This window comes from Canis lupus, chromosome 11, assembly GCF_048164855.1.
Source record: "Canis lupus baileyi chromosome 11, mCanLup2.hap1, whole genome shotgun sequence".
Classification (NCBI taxonomy): Eukaryota; Metazoa; Chordata; class Mammalia; order Carnivora; family Canidae; genus Canis; species Canis lupus.
Genome location: NC_132848.1, coordinates 23,024,953 through 23,042,802, shown reverse-complemented (window position 1 = coordinate 23,042,802; position 17,850 = coordinate 23,024,953). Strand labels below are relative to the sequence as shown.

The 17,850-nt window shown below is 42.5% G+C and overlaps 1 protein-coding gene across 4 annotated transcripts in view; it reads left to right on the top strand.

The window, feature by feature from the left end:
- ATXN10 (ataxin 10) overlaps positions 1 to 17,850 on the top strand; it is a 162,402-nt gene that overhangs the window by 21,321 nt on the left and 123,231 nt on the right. For all 4 annotated transcript variants that reach the window (XR_012039079.1, XM_072843543.1, XM_072843544.1 and 1 more), the window contains exon 3: positions 5,893 to 5,975. Coding sequence is in view for 3 of the 4 variants with exons in the window: in XM_072843543.1 (XP_072699644.1) it covers positions 5,893 to 5,975 (83 nt within the window). In the remaining variant the exon portion in view is untranslated. The remainder of the gene's footprint in view (positions 1 to 5,892; positions 5,976 to 17,850) is intronic.

Sequence of the window (17,850 nt, the reverse complement as noted above, 5' to 3'; positions counted from 1 at the left end):
GTATTATTACCCAGCGTTAACCATAGGCTAGGATTAGTCTCCAGGGGACAGGCTCTCTGCAGTCTTGCCACAGTTGTAGACGAGCATATACATGGAATGACATATAATAGAGTGTTTCTAACCTTAGGGGTTATTTTGATATTGCTGATGCGTTTTGAGGTATTTGGTTGTAGAGATATAGCACAGTGATTTTAATAACTCCCATCTTGATTCTCTGATCCCAGATCCTGCCTTTCTAAAGGCATACGTAGTTCTAGACCTCACTTTATTTAGTTGTAAATATTTTAATTAGTTTTAGTGTTTTAATTAATTACCCTTTTGTTTACTTTGAACAAGGAGCGTGGTTTGTAGATTTCTCAGATGACCTAATTTAAAATTTCTGAAGACCGTGTGGAGTTGCAAGGTCTCCTTCCACCTGTTTTATAACATGCATATTTTTGAAAGAAGTTAAGATGAACGAGAGAATCTCCAGGTGCCGTTCTTGTTTTGCTTGTTGCTCTCCCCTCCCGGAATGGAGCACCTTTCCTCTTTGATTTAATGGAATCTGCTTTTTATTACACATTTTCGCTTGAGATGAAGTCAGAAGCCACAGAGAGCACGCTTGCTTTTCTTTCTTGGACTTGAACGTAGACAGAGCCTCCAGGCCTCTCTGTCACTGCTGTGGTGGGTGAAGCTGGGCTGGTCCAGAAGTCACTCGAGGGACCTGCTTTGCTCCCTAGACAGTCTTATACCTGAGGCTTTGATGTGATGAATGAGATTTTTAAGATCAAAGGAGAGGGGGGAAGAATGCCAGGGTTGTTTAATACTCAATGGACCCTGCTGTCCATTGGCAGGTAAATGCATAGGAACAGTAATAATGTTGCTAATAATAGTTAACGTTTTAAAACATAACTAGTCATGTGCTAGAAGGTGGGCAGAGGCTGTTTTGTTTTGTCCCTTTCCTGTGATGGGGGAGGGAAAGGCAAGCCTCAGAAATGCTGGCTTGGGCCTTGCCAGCCTCGTGGGGAAGAAGGCAGGCATTTGGTGGGCTTGCCCTACACCCTGGGCTTTGTCTCCAAGGCTTAACTGCAGTGTCTTGTTTTATTTGTAGAACAAATCCCAGAAATAGCATACTGCTATTTTTCCACTTTTACAAAAGAAGAGACTGTGACTCGGGTTAAGGAACTTGTCTGATAGTCTCTCATTTGGGGAACATTCTCTCTGACTCAAGAGCTCAGGTTAGGAGTGGTGCTGTGACTGCCCCAAGACACCCGCCAACCCTGTTGCGTGTGCTGTCCCTTGAGCAGCCATGGGACCCTGAATGAGGGCCTCAATCCTTCTGAGAACCAGTCTTCTCCTCTGTACGTCAGCGCAAGCAGTGTCTCCCACCCAGGGCTGTCGGGCGTTTGAAATGAGATTACTTACATGATTGCCTACTGTGCTGTGCACCTGGTCTGCCCCGGAACTGTGTTTCTGCTCCTCAGGAACTATAGCGCAATAAAAGTATGGTGATGATATAACTGTCTTAGAAATTAATTTCTTTTTCTGAGTGTAAAAATAATATGTACACTATAAAAATTCAAACTTTGCAAGAATAAATACTGTGGTGAATGAAAAAGCAGCTGTCTTGTAGCAGGGCCATCAAAGCAGGCACTCTATGTGGCCATGGTATATGTGTCATGTGCAGCCATGGTTGGGGAGAAACGAAAACGAACATATGAAGACGTTAGTTTTTCTGCCTCTTTCCTTCTAGGACTAGATTGTTACTCGCAGTTGATTTTTATTTTTATTTTATTTATTTATTTTTTTTATTTTTATTTTTTCCGCAGTTGATTTTTAGCAGGAAATTCCAACCAGGTAGGACATCAGCTCCTGGAAAAATCATTTTTCCAGTTAGAAACACAAAACATTCTAGGCTGACTTTAACAACAGTCACTTATCTTTGAGCCTGTCAGGATTCAGATTGCAGCCATTATGGAGTTTTCTGGTGCTTTATTTTAAGTTAATAAGGAGTTAATCAAAAGGTGTGATGCTAAGGGATCACAGGCCTAGATCCCTTTACATCTTCTGAGTGCTGCCCATGTGTGGACTTGGAGTTATATTTTGTAGATGGACTGGGGTATAACAGCAAAGCAAATATTCTGAGTCCTGTGAAGTTTCAGGAAGTACTCAAAACTGTCCAAAGCTGTTAGCTCCTCACATCAGTATGACCCCTATTGTAGGGGTCACTGTGGTTTTACTGTCAGGAACCAGGTGAATGGTTTAGGCTTTGAGAACTCTGTCCCTAAGAACTTAGAACACTAAGTTCTGTCCTAGTGTGAAGGCAGCCACAGAGAATATGTGAATGCATGCCCATGTCTGTGATCCAGGGCAGCTTTGTTTGTGAACATTGAAGTTTGAATTTCATAAAATCTTCATGTCGTGAAATTATATTTTTCTTTTTTCTTTTCTTTGGTCGGTCTCTCTCTCTCTTTTAAAGTATGTGGCCATATAGAAATAGCCAGTGGGTGCATTGGCCTGGTAGCCATTTGTATACAGGTGTAGAGGCAAGAGCAGGAGAGGTGGTACAGCTTCTTTTCTGGGAGGCAGGCACTGAGCTACTTTTCCTACCAGCCTGATAAGTAAAGAACAAGGGAGCAGTGGCTCTCTGACCCCCTGGCCTTAGGGAAGGGAGAGAGGATCCTGCTGTGGACACACCAACCCTGACCGTCTAACAAGAAGATGTTCTTTAAGGAGTGAACATCTTGGCTTAATTTTGATTCGTGTTGAGAAGTGAAGGTAGGGACCTATATTAGTTTCCTTTGCTGCTATAACAAATAGCTTCAAACTTAGTAGCTAAGTGCTTTCTTAGCAACAGAAATTTATTATTTTGTAGTTTTGGAGTCAGAAGTTGAAAATTAGTCTCAGTGACCTCAAGTGAGCCTACCAGTAGGGCCAGTTCCTTCTGGGGTCTCTAAGAGAATCCATTCTTCTGTTTTTCTGTCTTCTAGATGCTGCCTATGTTCTTGGTTCACAGCTCCATCCTCCCATGCTCAAAGCAACATCATAGCATCTTCCAGTAACTGTGACTGACCATCCCGCTGATAAGGACTCAGAATAACCTGATGCCTACTCAGATAAGCTAGGATCATGTCCCCATCTCAAAACCATTAATTTAATCATATCTAAAAGGTCTCTTATGATATTTTCTGACCAATTTTGATATTCAGCAGCAGCTGGATGTCCAGCAATTCAGTTCTGTTCTGACAACCACCCACCTGGAGTCAGAGACATCAGATTCCATAACTTAAAAAGCTCAGTCCCATAAGACAGCACCACTTCAAATGCAAACGAGGTGCCCAAGCTACATTCCTGCCTAGCTGGCTGTAAATTTGGGGATTCCCATGACACCCCTCAGGTTTGATCACCCAATATAATGGCTCACAGAACTCAGGGAAGCAGTTTACATACTGTTACCAGTTTACCATAAAGGGTACAACTTAGGGATAGCCAAGGAGAAGAGGCACACAGGACAAGTGGATAGCCAGCCACAGAGCATCCATGCCCCCCTGGGCATGCCACCATCCTCCTAGCACTGATGTGTTCACCAACTCACACAGAAATTTTCCATACTTGTCATTTAGTAGGGGTTTTTATGGAGGTTCCATCACCCAGGCTTCATTGGTAAAATCATTGTCTGTGGGTGATTGAACTCAATCTCCAGATCCTTCTCCTCCCCAGAGGTCTGGAGGTTTGGGTTGAATGTTACAGCTCCGTAATCATTTGGTTGGTTCCTCTGGCAGCCACACTCCAATGTGAAGCTGCCTTAGAGGCCCAGTGAGAACCACATATCAGCATAAATATAAATGTTGAAAGGGGCTTGTTGTGAAAAACAAAAGATGCCTTGTCACACCAGAAATTCCAAGGGTTTTAGGAGCTCTGTGACAGGAATGGAGGACAAAGATCAAAATATATTTCTTAGCATACCACATCTCTTTCGCCACGTTAGATAGCGTATTAACAGGTTCCAGAGTGTAGTGTGTGGGTGTGGACATTTTTGGAAGGCTGTTGTTCCTCACCGTGGTTCACCTGTAGCCTGTTCAAAGGTCATTCAAAGATGAATTCATTGCTTCTTGAGGCCCCACATTTCTGACCCCGACAGCATCAGCTCAAGTCCAGAATCTCATCTAAGTCTCATCAGCCGAGAAGTCCCAAATCTCATTATCCAGTTGTTTAAATTACTTAAGGGTCAGACTCTGGATGTGCTTCCATCTGGGACACAATTCCTCTTTGTCTGTGTGCCTGTGGAACTGGACAAGTTCTCTGCTCCCCAAATGCAGTTTGGGGGCAGACCTAGGATAGCCATTTTAGACATTATCCTTCGAAAGAGGAGAAAATTGAAGGGAAGAGGAATCACTGATCCCAAGCAATTTCCGAATCACGTTGGGCAAATCTCCGGTTTTAAGGCCTGGGAAGAATTGTCTGTGGCTTGCGGCTATGCCCTTGGTCCTGGCCTCAGAGCCACCCTTCTTTTTTCCTGAAGGGAGCACATGTGTTCACCTGAGTACTTCGAACCATCAGCCTACTTCCTGCCTGGAAGTCTGGCTTTGGGAGTCTGACACTTTTTTTTTTTTTTTTTTTAATTTTAAAATTTTCATCCTTTCTCTGTGCATTTGTCTAAGCTGGCAGAGTTTCTACCAGTAAAACATTTTCAGCAACCTTGTGGATCTCACATGTATGTCATGGGAATTCCCACCGTTAGACTAGAAGGTCCTCCACAGAGCTTTGCTCCATAACCCCTTCTTACTCCTGGGTTCTGCCGAGGTGACAGAGGGCAGTGAGTCACACCTTAATCTTTTCAAAGAGCCGCTCCTGCCATGGGACTAAACACTATCACCTTTTGATTCTTCCAGGGCACCAGGAAAAGGTTATCCAGCCAGCCCCTTGGCTTTCTCTGCGGAGCACACTTTCTTGCCAGTGACTGTCTCAGTTTTAGCACCTTTTGCCGTCTGGCTAGACTGAGAATTCCCCGAAGCAGGACCTGGTTCCCTGTTCATCTCTGTTACCTCTGCCCCTGGCATTTTATTAGATGATCACACCGTCAGCGTGTGGTTTGGAAATGTGCTCAGTGGAATATCCCAAGTTCATGATTTTGCTGAGCTTCTGCCCCTGGGGGGAAAGGATCCCCTTTCCCCGTTTCCTAGTGCTAGGTTCCTCGCTTCATCCTGAGCCCTCACAGACCGTGCCTCCGGCAGCCAGAAAAGGCATCAGAGTGTTTCAGGTGCTGCTCACTATTCTTCCAGCCCCTGCCCACCACCAGGTTCCTGCCAGCTTCCCCAGCCACTCCCACACGGTCAGATGTTTATTTACAGCAGCACCGCTGCTTCCTCTGCCCAAATCTGGATTACTTTCTTCCTGCTGCTGTGATGAATTACCAAACACTTAGTGGCATGAAACAACACAGATTTGTTATCTTTCAGTTCGGGAATTCAGAAGGCTGGAATGGGTCAACATGGCTGAGTTCCCTGTGGAGGCTCTAGGGGAAAATCCATTTCCTGGCCTTTTCTAGAAGCTTCTAGAAGCTGCCTACGTTCCTGGGCTCACAGCCCCTTCCCTGATTCTGACATCCTCCCCTCTCATTTTCTTCTTTTAAGAATGCTTGGCACTGTTGTGGGCCCACCTGGCTAGTCCAGGGTCATTTTCCCATCTCAAGATCCTGAATCTACCGATGACCTAAGGTCCCCTTTGCTGTGGGATGTGACACATTCACAGGCTTTCGGATTATGATGTGGACAGCTCAAGGGGCCACGATTCTGTTTACCACACACACCATGACCCAGAAGTCACAGCTTCATTCCCTGGATCATCATTTGAAATGCAGGTTTAAGAAAATTAATGGGTTTGACTTTGTCTTTTTTTAAAAACGTTTTACAGGAACTTGGATACAATTGGCGTTGCTGTTGATTTGATTCTTCTTTTTCGTGAACTGCGGGTGGAACAGGAATCCCTGTTGACAGGTAATTTGCAGTATGATTCATGGCTTATTTGTACTTTTGAAAAGGATTTAAAAACCACAACTTTGAGTTAAAGCAAATGATTTGTATTTCATGATACAGAGACACTTATTCAGTGATGTTAGCGAATTACCATAAAAGAAAGTTGCAACAACTTCCTTTCCTTGCTCTCCTGTGGGCTGAATTGCACCCCCTGACTCTCCTCAACCTATGGTAGAGTCCCAACCCCTAGCACTTCAGAATGTGACTGTATTTGGCCACCAAGCCATTAAAGAGATAAATAAGGTCAAGTGGAGTCACATGGGTTTGCCCTAAGGTTATGCCTGCTGTCCTTGTAAGAAGAGGAGGTCAGGACACAGACACATACAGAGGGATGATGACATGAGGACATGGGGACAGGACCACCGTCTGCAAGCCCAGGAGAGGGGCCTTAAGAGGAGTGAGCCTTGCCCACACTGTGATCTTGGACTTCTAGCCTTTACATTTGAGAAAGTAAATTCCCACTGTGTAAGCCACCCAGTCTGTGGTGCCATGTTAGGGCAGCCCGAGCAGAGTCGTTCAGTGTCTCTCGGTACGTGTGAATGTGGCGTGCCTGTTCTCAGTGCTGGGTGTGATCCGAACGGTCACCAGAGCAGACAGAAAAATCTTTGCCTCTGCGTGTTTACGGTGCAGTGACAGTACGTTACGTAAGTTAAATATATGGTGTGACCAAGGGGGAAGGAAGTTCTCATTGTTAATAGCTGTTGATAAGGGATTAACAGGAAAATGAAGCCTCTCAATTAGAAGACCAGGAAGCTTTTCTAGACTTTTTGGGACGTTTTTGGTTCTTAAACTATTGACATCCATACTTGTCCTTCAGACAGGTTATTATTGTAATATGACAGAAAACAGAATTTTAACTTGCAATTTCTTTTTCCAGTGATTTGAGATACTTATGGGCAAACCTCAGTCATTTAATAGTAAACTCTTATTGTAAATGTCCAGTTTATAAGAAGATGTACTAGATTGTGGGTTAGAGGAATTCTTTTTAATAATAATCCAACAAATGCTTCCTCTAAAGGAGAAGCCTCCAGCTGTTTGTAAAATATGATCTGATTTACAGATTGATTTCCATATCTGTCAGTGCCGAAACAGGCTGAACAGTGAGGCCTACTGCCCTTCATGTTGCTATACCTGCTGCTGTTGGAAGCAGGTAGAGAACTCGAGGTGGCAGTCTCTTCACAGGTGGAGAAGCAGAGGCTCTGAGTACTGTGGGCTGCCTCAGGTGTCAGAGGTGCTGCCCGGTTTGGTTTAATTTTCCTTCTGTTCTGTGGGTTCTTACCATTCTCATGTAAAGCTCCTTTATTCAAATTCCTGTGTCTTTCTACTTGTTTTAGAGTTCTTCCTTTGGGAAATTTTAACTATCTTTTGAATTAATTAAATGGTCTAAGAATTTCCACACTAAGTGTTTGCTCTACTTTTTTTTTTTTTTTTGGACAGCACTAATTTCTCAGGTATTGTTAAGAAACCAACAGGGTGTAGGGCTTAGTTGGAAAGTATTTTTGATATCTGTTTAAGGGTCTTTTTTGTAGCTCCATTTTATGATACAGCGGAAGCCTCAGTGATCAAATGGGGGAAGAAAAACCAGCAAAAATCCAGATTTCACTCTGTCCCATGGAAAAGCAGCTATTTTTGAAGACTGTGTGTGGTATGGTAATTCAGAAAGAGAGAGTTCAGAACGTACTGCATTTTATAATTACTGAAAAATACTGATGTGGTGGATAGTGTGTCGCTGGCAGCACCGATGCACTGTGGTGGGCAAGAGTGGGTTTCCCTGGTAATGATGTATTCCTAAATAAGACACCCAGGAGGAAGCACTACACGAACGCTGTGATTAAAGAGCCATCAGAGCAAGCCAGCCCTCCCCTGGCGCATTGAGCCCCATCCCCGTGCGCCCACTGAGCGCTCCTTCTCCTGAAATTACCCTTTCCCTCTGCTCCCCGTCCTTCTGTCAGCACATAATGTGCCCTCCTGTCTTCCCTGGACTCCATGGGCCGCTCTGCTCCATCCCAGATCAGCCACGAAAGACATGTTGGTTGTGTGGTGTTTATCTGATAAATACTGTTTCACGGGATTGATTTTTCTCTTTACTGAAGCAAGTCCATGACCTCACAGAATACTGAAAGGAGCTGATTTCTGAAAGTTTTTATGACCCAGTTTGTCATTGACGGATAAATGGATTGTGTGGTTGGTCTGGCCTCTCACTGATCCGCGCCGACCAGCGGGCAAGTCTTCATGCACCTGTGTTGTGTTGGTGTGTTAAGAACAGTTTACAGTTTTGGCAGATGCGGTTGTGTTAAGTTTAATTAAGTAATCTATTTTTTACTGACATGAGATTCATACAGCATACAAGTAACCACTTTAAAGTGAACAGCGGAGTGGTATTGAGAGTGTTGGCAGTGTCGTGCAGCCACCACGTCTAATTGCAGATATTGTCACGGCTCCAAAAGGAAACCCTCTACCCACTGAGCAGCTGCTTTCTGTTCTTCCCCTCCCTTGCATTCTCTGCCTGTGGATTTACCAATTCTGGATTTCTCATATTAAGTGGAATCAGAATTACGGGACCTTCCTTGTCTGGCTTCTCACACAAAGCAGAGTGTTTCAGAGTATACACATGTTGTCACACGTATCAGTGCTTCATTTTTCTAGATGACTGAATACTACTCCATTGTGTGCACAGACCATATTTTGTTTATTCGTTCCATCAGTGGTGGACATTTGCGTTGCTTCCACCATTTGGCCCTGGCACCACTGTTCAGCTGTTTACAACAGCGCTGCTCTGCACATGCCTATATACATATTTATTGGAGTATCAGCTTTCTGTTCTTTGGGGTATATACCTAGCAGTAGAATGGCTGTGGGTCAGTTTTCTTTTTAAGTTGATAAGGAACTGCCCAGCTTTCCTCAGCAGCTGAACTCTAACATTTTTACCAACAACGTACAGCATTCCAGTATCTCCACATCCTTGCCAGTGTTTGTATTCCTTTTTGGGGGGTTATAGTCACCTGATGGTTGTGAAGTGGTATCTCATTGTGGTTTTGATTTGTGTTTTCCTCATGATTAATGATGCTGAACATCTTAGGTACTTGTTTTTGGCTGTTTGTAAATTGTCTTTGGGGAAATGCCTTTTCAAGTTCTTTGCCCAGTTTTTAGTAGGGCTGTTTATCTTTTTCTGGTTGAGGTTTGTTTTTTAAGATTTATTTATTTATTTGAGAGAGAGAGAGTGTGTGTGAGCATGGGGAGAGGCAGAGAGAGAGAGAGAGAGAGAAAGGGAGAAGCAGACTCCCCACTGAATGTGGAGCCTGATCCAGGACTTGATCCCAGGACCATGATCTCTCAGGAGATCATGACCTGAGCTGACGGCAGATGCTTCACTGACTGAGCCACCCAGGTGCCCCTGCTATTAAGTTTTAAGATTTATTTCTATATTGTGCATACTAGCAATTTGGTGGAATCTGTAGATCCATTGGGGAGACTGCCATCTTACTGATAATGTAGTCTTCCAGTCCATGAGAATGGGCCACCTCTCCCCTGATTTAGGTCTGTACTTTCCAGTTGTGTCAGCTTTACATAGATGAGGTGTGTTTGTAGGCAGAGTTGGAAGGATATTACTGAGGTGAGGAGGGGAAGGGAAGTTAAATCTTACTTCTCATTTTTGTCTTGAAAAGGGCAGTTCACAGTGTTCCTGAGTTTGGAATTCCATAGTGAAATTTGGATTCAACAATGAAACTTAGAAAAAATTTATAGTATGTTAGTTCAAGCCTAATACAAGCCTTTTAAAAAAGTATTCTGGTTCTTAATAAAGCACCCATATTGTGTTGTGACTGTTTCTCTGTGAGAACCTTATTCTTGGTGGATTTTTAGCAATGTATCTGTGCCAGCGTTTTGTTACCACTCTTGAGGTAAAAACTGTAATTACGTTGTCAAAATAATATTTAGAGTATTATTTTCAGAGAATAATTGCAGTGGTGTGACGAATATATTATGCTCATCAAATTTTATGTAAACACAAGCATGAGTTATTTTAATTGAATTATTGGTGTTGTTTTTGGCCTTTATTCGTTTCTAATCTGTAAAAATAATGTTGGGATTTTTGAGGGGCTTTGTAACATTTGCAGTATTTACACAGATCACTTGATAAGCTGTTTGGTAAAAGTAAACTGTCATTAGTACTTGTCTGGAGTTTTCTTTTCTTGCTGCTGGGACATCTTTAAACCTTTTCCTTCCTGGAATTGTGTTCTGATTCAGAGTGCTAATTTTTAGTTGCCTGAATGATTGTTAGGTCAGTTAGCTTTCAAGCCAACTTATATTGTTGGCTTTTGTGTGTGCATGTGTTAAATTAAAATCTACAAGGGTTTGAGTGTTAATATTCTAAACTAGTAAAAAAAATAGTCATTTTAAATTGTGACTTCAGATTAAAAATGAAGGTATAAAGTTTCATTATAAGCATTTTCTATAATTTCATTATACTTTTTAAAAACTCAGAAAAGTGGAGAGAAAAATAATTTCCATGTATATGCAGGCTGCTTTAGAAGAACACTTGATTTTTTTGTCTTTTTTCAGGATTTGTCTGTATGGGAATGAACATGTACTTGCAGTTCTGTATTTTGCTTCTTGTAGGTTGTAATGTTAACTTAAGTCTGTGCTGGAGTCCTTGTTCATCATTTTCTTGTCTTTGTATTTTTTTGTGTTCTTAGTAATTTCCGTAGTTGACCACAGTTCCACAGCTCCCTGAGCCAGTGATTGCTGGGTTACTGTGAACACCTGAAGATCACAGGCACATCACTCACCTTATCTTTCCTAATCTTCACAGTTCCTCTGCCTCAGAAGTATTGGGGGAGCAGCCCATTCTCTGGTTAGGCTGGTGTGAAGGGAAGGCCACATCCCAGGAGAGTCTTGAGGCTGGGGGGCCTAGAGCTCTGGGGCTGGACCAGCAGGCCCACCAGACCCGCCCCTCTTCCAGAAAAGCAGAGGTCTAGAAAATGGAAAGATGTCGGGAGTGCCCTGCTCTTAAAATTGCTTTGTGGTTGCTGCCTGGTGGGAATCCTTTCGTGGAGCAGAATTTTTCATTTCAGCTTCTCCTGTGACCTTTTATCTTCCCTGATCAGCTTGGATTCCTGGTGGGGAGAAGAGCCATCTCTTGTTTTTGCCAGTCCTGCTGCTTTGGCCCCGGGGCAAGCTTTGTGATCTTAGAGCTTTGGTTTGGTCTGTGTCAAAGGGCTGGAATATTAAAGCCAACGCATAAGGTTGTTGTGGGGATTAGAGGAGATTGCACAGTTAGAACACAGTGTCTAACCCCTGGTAAATACCCAACAAATGTTAGCCACCCCTTTTATTACTACTGCCTGTTGACCTCATCCCTCGGTTCTTAATGCTGTTCTCATGTGGGTATTTGGTTCCCCAGAAGTGTCTCAGTCCCTTTCCACTCACGATCTCATCACATGCCATTCCGCCTGCATGGGCTGCCCTGGCCCCGATGTGAACCACTTCAAAACCAGTGAGCAAACAGTAGGGTGCGGGTGTTGACACCTCAGCATGCATGCCAGGCATAGTTGGGGCATGGCCCTGGGAGGCTGAAGCTCGGTCAGGCAGTGGCCTTTTAGGTATGGGGTGTGTCCTGAGGAAGCGGCTGGGACAGGGGTGGGCCTGCAGGGATTCATGGTCGTGTCTGGTTACTGCAAAGCACAGAAGTATTTTAAATATTTCACCGATGAGCATCACTCTGCCCATGTGAATTGTGTGAATGTGAGCTCACTTGAGGGCATACAGCCTGCTCCAAGCTTTGGCTGGGCCACCCTAGCTGTCGACCTTGGGGGATTTATTTAATTACTCTGTACCTCCATTTCTTTTTTTTTTTTTTTTTTTTTGTACCTCCATTTCTTCATCTGTGAAATGTAGATAATGCTGTCTGCCTTACTGTGAAGCTAGAATAAGAATCCACGTAAATCACATGTGCATATCACGTTAGTGGTTGCCTAATCCTAGATACTGTTTTGGTTCTTAGGCTGTCTCAATTCAGTTCAAGCTCACCCCTCGGTCTCTGTTTTTCTATTGTGTTGCCAGGGCCAGGAGTCCACAAACCCACCTGTCCTTTGCTTTCTGTGAGATTCAGCTAATAAAGGATGCTGGTGGGAGGCTGGTGGGCAGGAGAAGGGAATTAGGGACTGGGACCCCCATTCCTGTCTCTTTTGGAAAACAGCAGCTACTCCCCGCTTCCAGCCTCCCTGTGTGATCCCGGAGTACTGTTACCAGTTGGCCAGGGCCCTTCCCGAATCCCATTTGGAAGTATCCTCCGTGCTTCCGAGACCCCTGCAGGAGCTGGGCAGCCCCCTCCCGCTGAGGCATGGGTTTTTGCCCCACACAGCCCTTGCTCCCACTTCTCAGAACCTGACCTTCCCATTTGTGCCTTCACTTCCAAGGTTGGTGGCTGTTTCCTGCAGCCATAATCTCCGTGTCACCTCAGTGTTGCCTGTGTAGTTTAATTCTTTATATTGTGTTTTCTTTGGTGAAATACGTAGTCTTGTCCACCTGACTTGATCCTGACTTGTTTAGCTAATCATTGTGTTCTAAGGTCTATGCCTGATGCCCTCTTCTCTTGCTTCTACTCTGCCCTCTCTTACTCCCTCCCCCCTTCTGCCAGCGAGGGCATGTCCAGGAGATGACAACCACAAAATAACTTGAACAGAGAAAATGTAAAGAATTGCTGATATAACAAGGGTTTGAGAAACTTAGGGATTGACTATTAAGTGCAGAGAATGCCAGAGAACACAGGATTGCTGATATGTGGAGCAGCCAGGACCCCTAGGGCTGAAATGAGTGTCCAAGGGAGAGACTCCCCTCCCTGCAGGTCTGAGATCCAGCCCTCCTTGGAGAGGGCATTGTCTCAGCCCACTGGCTGGTAGAGAGGTCTCTGACAGATGGTGTTGGAGGAACTTGCTGGAAATCTACCCTCTGGTGTGCAGGGGAAGTCCTTCACGGGGAGTTTCTTTGAAGTGTCCTGGGGAAGTTTTTGGCTGCTGGATACTTCTGGTTGTGTCACACTCTGCAAGGGCTGATCAGTCACATGCTAATCGGCATGCTGCCGAAGCCTGGCCAGATGAGCCACCCGGAACCAGGTGCCTCCCTTCCTCCAGCACCCCTCCCTCAGAGGCCTCTGCAGACAGAGGATGCTGAACTTAGGGGGCACAAAGGAGAACCAGTGGAAGGGCCCACCTTCACTTTGGCAGCAGGCAATGGAGGTTTTACAAGGAGCTCTTCCAATACCTGGTGTTCACTCAGAAACCTTGTAAACCCAGCTGGCCCTCAGAACTCCCGGAATCTCTGGGATGCACAGAACTGGAGAGACCCCCTTGTTGTTTGTTCTCCTCATTCTCACAAATGCTTGGTTACTTTCTGTTTTTTGCCAGTCCAGTGGTGTGTAGTAGAATCTTGTGGTTTTCCCATGGCGTTGAGCACTTTCTATATTTTGCCTTTTGGATATCTTTATTAAGTGTTGTTTCAAACTTTTCCCCCATTTTTCTGTTGGATTTGTCTGTCTTTTTGACTGATTTATAAAAAGGCTCTCTTAATCTGTATATAAATCCTGTGGCAGTTATGTATTTCTCTTACGTGTTCGTTATCTTTTCTATTCTGAGGCTAGTGTTTTTTAAACTCTCTTTATGATGTCTTTTGAGAAAAAAAAATGTTCTTAGTTTTAATGTACTCTAGTCAATGTTTTACTCTGGTATAATTTTCTGTATCTTGTTTAAAATATCTTTCTTATTCTGCGGGGTTGTTTTCTATTTTTACATTTTTACATTTAAGTTAGTACTTGGAATTGAATTTTCTGTGCTGTGTGAGGAAGGAATCCCAATTTCCATTTTTCCATACTGGTACCCAGTGGTCCCAGTGTTATTTTTCGAAAAGACCATCTTTTGTACTCAATAATCTGTTGTTGTATCTCTGTTGTTAATCATGCCAATTTAGATTTTCATCTGTTTCTTGTTCTTTTCTCTTTTGTTGGTCTATTTATCTCTTCCTGCCCCAGTACCGCACTGTTACCTACAATTGCTTACTGTTCTGTGAAAACACATCCTCTTACCTAGTGATTTTCAACAGTGACAAATTTTAGAATCATCTTGTCAAATTACACAGACACCCACAGAAACATATACACATCCTCTGATGTGTAAAATTATACACATGCACACACACATACACACCCTGTTGGGATTGAGATGCAGATTGCATTTAATCTCTAGAGAAAAATGAATTTCTTTAATCTGTGAACATGGTGTAATTCTTCACTCAATCAAATTTTAGAATTTCTTTTTTCTTAGTGGCATTGTACATCACTTTTAGCTACATTTTCATGCTTTTATACATGGTCTCTCTTCTTGATTTTTTGGGGGAGGGGCTTGTTCCCTATATCTATGGAAATATTATTGACGTTTTAATTTTTTTTAAGATTTTATTTATTTGAGAGAGAGCAAGCATGCACACGTGGGGGAGGGGCAGGGGGAAGAGGGAAAAGCAGGCTTCCTGCTGAGCAGGGAGCCCAACATGGGGCTCTGAGATCCCAGGACCCTGAGATCATGATCTGAGCCAAAGTGATATGCTTAACTGAATGAACCATCCAGGTGCCCCATTTTTTAATACTGACTTTGCATCCAGCAACTTTTGTGACTCTTATTAATTCAAACAAAAAACTTACCCACTTAAAAATATTTTCCACGTACATTAGAAATGACATCAACTATGGAAGAAAAATAGATAGTGCCTTCTTTCCCGGTGTTTGGCCTTCCTTCGTCTTGCTTGCCTGGATTTTCAGTAGAATGTTGACTAGAAATGGCGACAGCAGGTACCTCTGTCTCCTTCCCTTTCAGAAGGAACTCTCTCCAGTTGACTATTAATTATAATGTGTGCCTGTGGATTTTTTTGTTGGATACCCATTTTTAGGTTAAAGAAGCCCCCTTGTAGTCTTTGGTGGCTGGGAGTTGTTTTGTTTGTTGTTTGAAATAATGAATAGGGTGTTGAATTTTATCACATATGTTCCCTGCTGTATTTGAGATGATCATATGGTTCTGTCCTTTGTAGGTTCATGTGGTAAGTTATAAATTTTGACTTTGTGACATTAAACGAACTTGCAGTACAGGTCTAAGTTCAGCTTTATCATGCTGTGTATGACTGGATTCATTTTGAAATATATTCTTAGTATTTTTTACATTCTGTTATCTTCTGTTTTCCTGCTGTGCTTATTCTGACTCGGATATCACTGTTACGCGAGCCTCCCCACCTTGGTTTGAGGGTCTTCTCTCCTGTTCTTTGCAAGAGTTGTGTAAAATTGGAATTATTTCTTCCTGGAATGTGAATGGGCAGTAAAGCCGCTTGGGTCTAGGATTATTTTTTTGGTGGGAAATTTTCTGACTGTCAGTTTGATGATCTTAATGGTATAAGACTCTGCAGGCATTCCCTGAATATTTTACAGAGGTGGTTTTTGTTAGCTGTATTCTAGAGTTTTGTTTATTTAATTTAAATTTTCAAACAGTGCGGCATAATGTTATTTGTAATATTTTCTGACTATCTTTTTTGGTGTCTGTAAGATCCATGGCAGTGTCTCTTTGTCATTTCTGAAAATTTAATATCTTTGTTCTTTGTGCTTTCTCTCCTTTTTGATCAGTTTTCCCAAAGATTAGTCAGTTTTGAGCTTTTTGAAGAGTCACATAGTGGATTTCTTGATATTTTCTTTTATTGACTGCATTCACTTTTAATAATTTCTTGCTCTTAATTTTTATTTTCCTCCTTCACTATTTTGGGGTTATTATTCTTTTTGTAGTTTCTTGAAGTAAATGCTTAGCTCATTTATTTTCTTCATTCTTCTTTTCCAAAGTATGCATTTTAAAGCTAAAAATATTCCTTTGTGTACCATAGTAGCTCCATCTAGAAGCTTTGGTTCCTGGAATTTGCATTAATGTTTGGTGTGAAATACCATATTTCCATTGAGATTTCTTTTCTGTCCCCATAGGTTATTTAGGGTCTGTCTTCTAATTTTAAATGGGATTTTTTTCTAATCATTTTTGGGGCTTATTTTCCCCAAGTAATTGTATGTAAACATAATTGTGATGTAGTAAATGAGCATTGTATGTATATCAGTTTTTAAAAATGTGTTGAGTTGTCTTTTGCTCCATTATATGGTGAAATATTGTTTTACTCTATGCCTTATGTCCTCGAAAAGACTACATATTTTGCAGTTGAAAAATTTTTTTTTTGTTTTTACCAATCAACTTCATGTATAACCAAGGGGATGGGATATTCTGGTAAGCATGAGATTACCACGTTGGATTAATATAATCACAGGACTAAATCCAAAATTGTGATACTTTATAATTGTGTGACTTTGGTCAGGTTCCCTATAACCTCTGTGGGTCTTGGTCTCCTGTGCTCTCTAATGAGGATGAGAATACCTATCTCAATAGTAGGATTCTCAATGAGGATTTACACAGTAAGCACTCAGGTTGTCTATTTAGAATCTCTGACCACAGGAACAAATGTGTTTTCATGTAACATTTGGAAATTGGACTTTTTAAACCAGCATTTATCAGTCCCTGTTGTGTATGGTGGCCAGGTGTTGTGTTCCCTCCTGGACGCTCAACACTGTTGGTGGGTTCCCATGTCATCCTTACCATAGTACTAACAAAACAGGCACTGTCCACGTATTATGGTGAAGAGCTTGGATTTCACAAAGGTCAGATACTCGCACGGGCTCACACTAAGGTGGGGATTGCATGTAGGTCTGTTATCTGGTCACTAAACAGTTCTGTTGTATGTTACTCTTCTTTTCTTTAAATAGACGATTATTCAGAGCAGTTTTAGGTTCCCAGCAACAATGAGAACGTATGGAGATTTCTCATGTGTATCCTGCCCCCACACCTGCACAGCTTTCCCCTGCTGTCAATGTCTGGCTCCAGAGGGAGAGCTGACCCTGTGCAGTACGTTTGAACTACTCAGCTCCGCGTATATACTGATGTGTTAGAGAGCAGCACTGTAAATGTATTTTCTCTTTCTTACGATTTTCTCTAGCTTTATTAGAATACAGTATACACTACATATAATGGACAAACCGTGTGTTAATCAACTGTTTAGGTTATCAGCAAATCTTCTGGTAGGTTATCCGTAGTTAAGTTTTTGGGGAGTCAGAAATCATATGTGGATTTTTGACTGTGTGACCATGTCCATACCCCAACCCCCATGTGTTCAGGGACTGCCTTTTATTACATTTGTTACATTGTTATTACCCAGAGTCCATAGCTTACATTATAGTTGCTTCATTATTCATGGGGTTTTACATTTTATGAGTTTGGACAAAACTACATGCAGTGACCTGTATTCACCATCATGATACCGCACAGAGTAGTTTTCCTGGCTTACACGTTCTGTGTTCTCTGCCTTTCGCCGTCTCTGCCCTTACCCTGGCAACTGTGGATCTTTGTAGTGTCACCATAGTTGTGCCTTCTCCAGAAAATCATAGTTGGAATAGTACAGTATGTGGCTTTTTCGATGACCTTTTTCATTTGGCAATGTGTGTGGTAATGTGTAAGTTTCCTCCGTATCTGTTCATGGTTTGATGACTCGTTTCTTTTTAGTGCTGAATAATATTTCATTGTCTGCAGGGACCATAGTTTATCTATTCACCTACAGAAAGGACATCTTGGTTGCTTTCATTTGGCAACTACGAATAAAGCTGCTGTAAACAATGTGCAGAGTTTTGTGTGGATATACATTTTCAGTTACTTTGGGTGAATACCGAGGATTGTGATTGTTGGATTGTACATTAAGAGTATGTTTAGTTTGGTAAGAAACC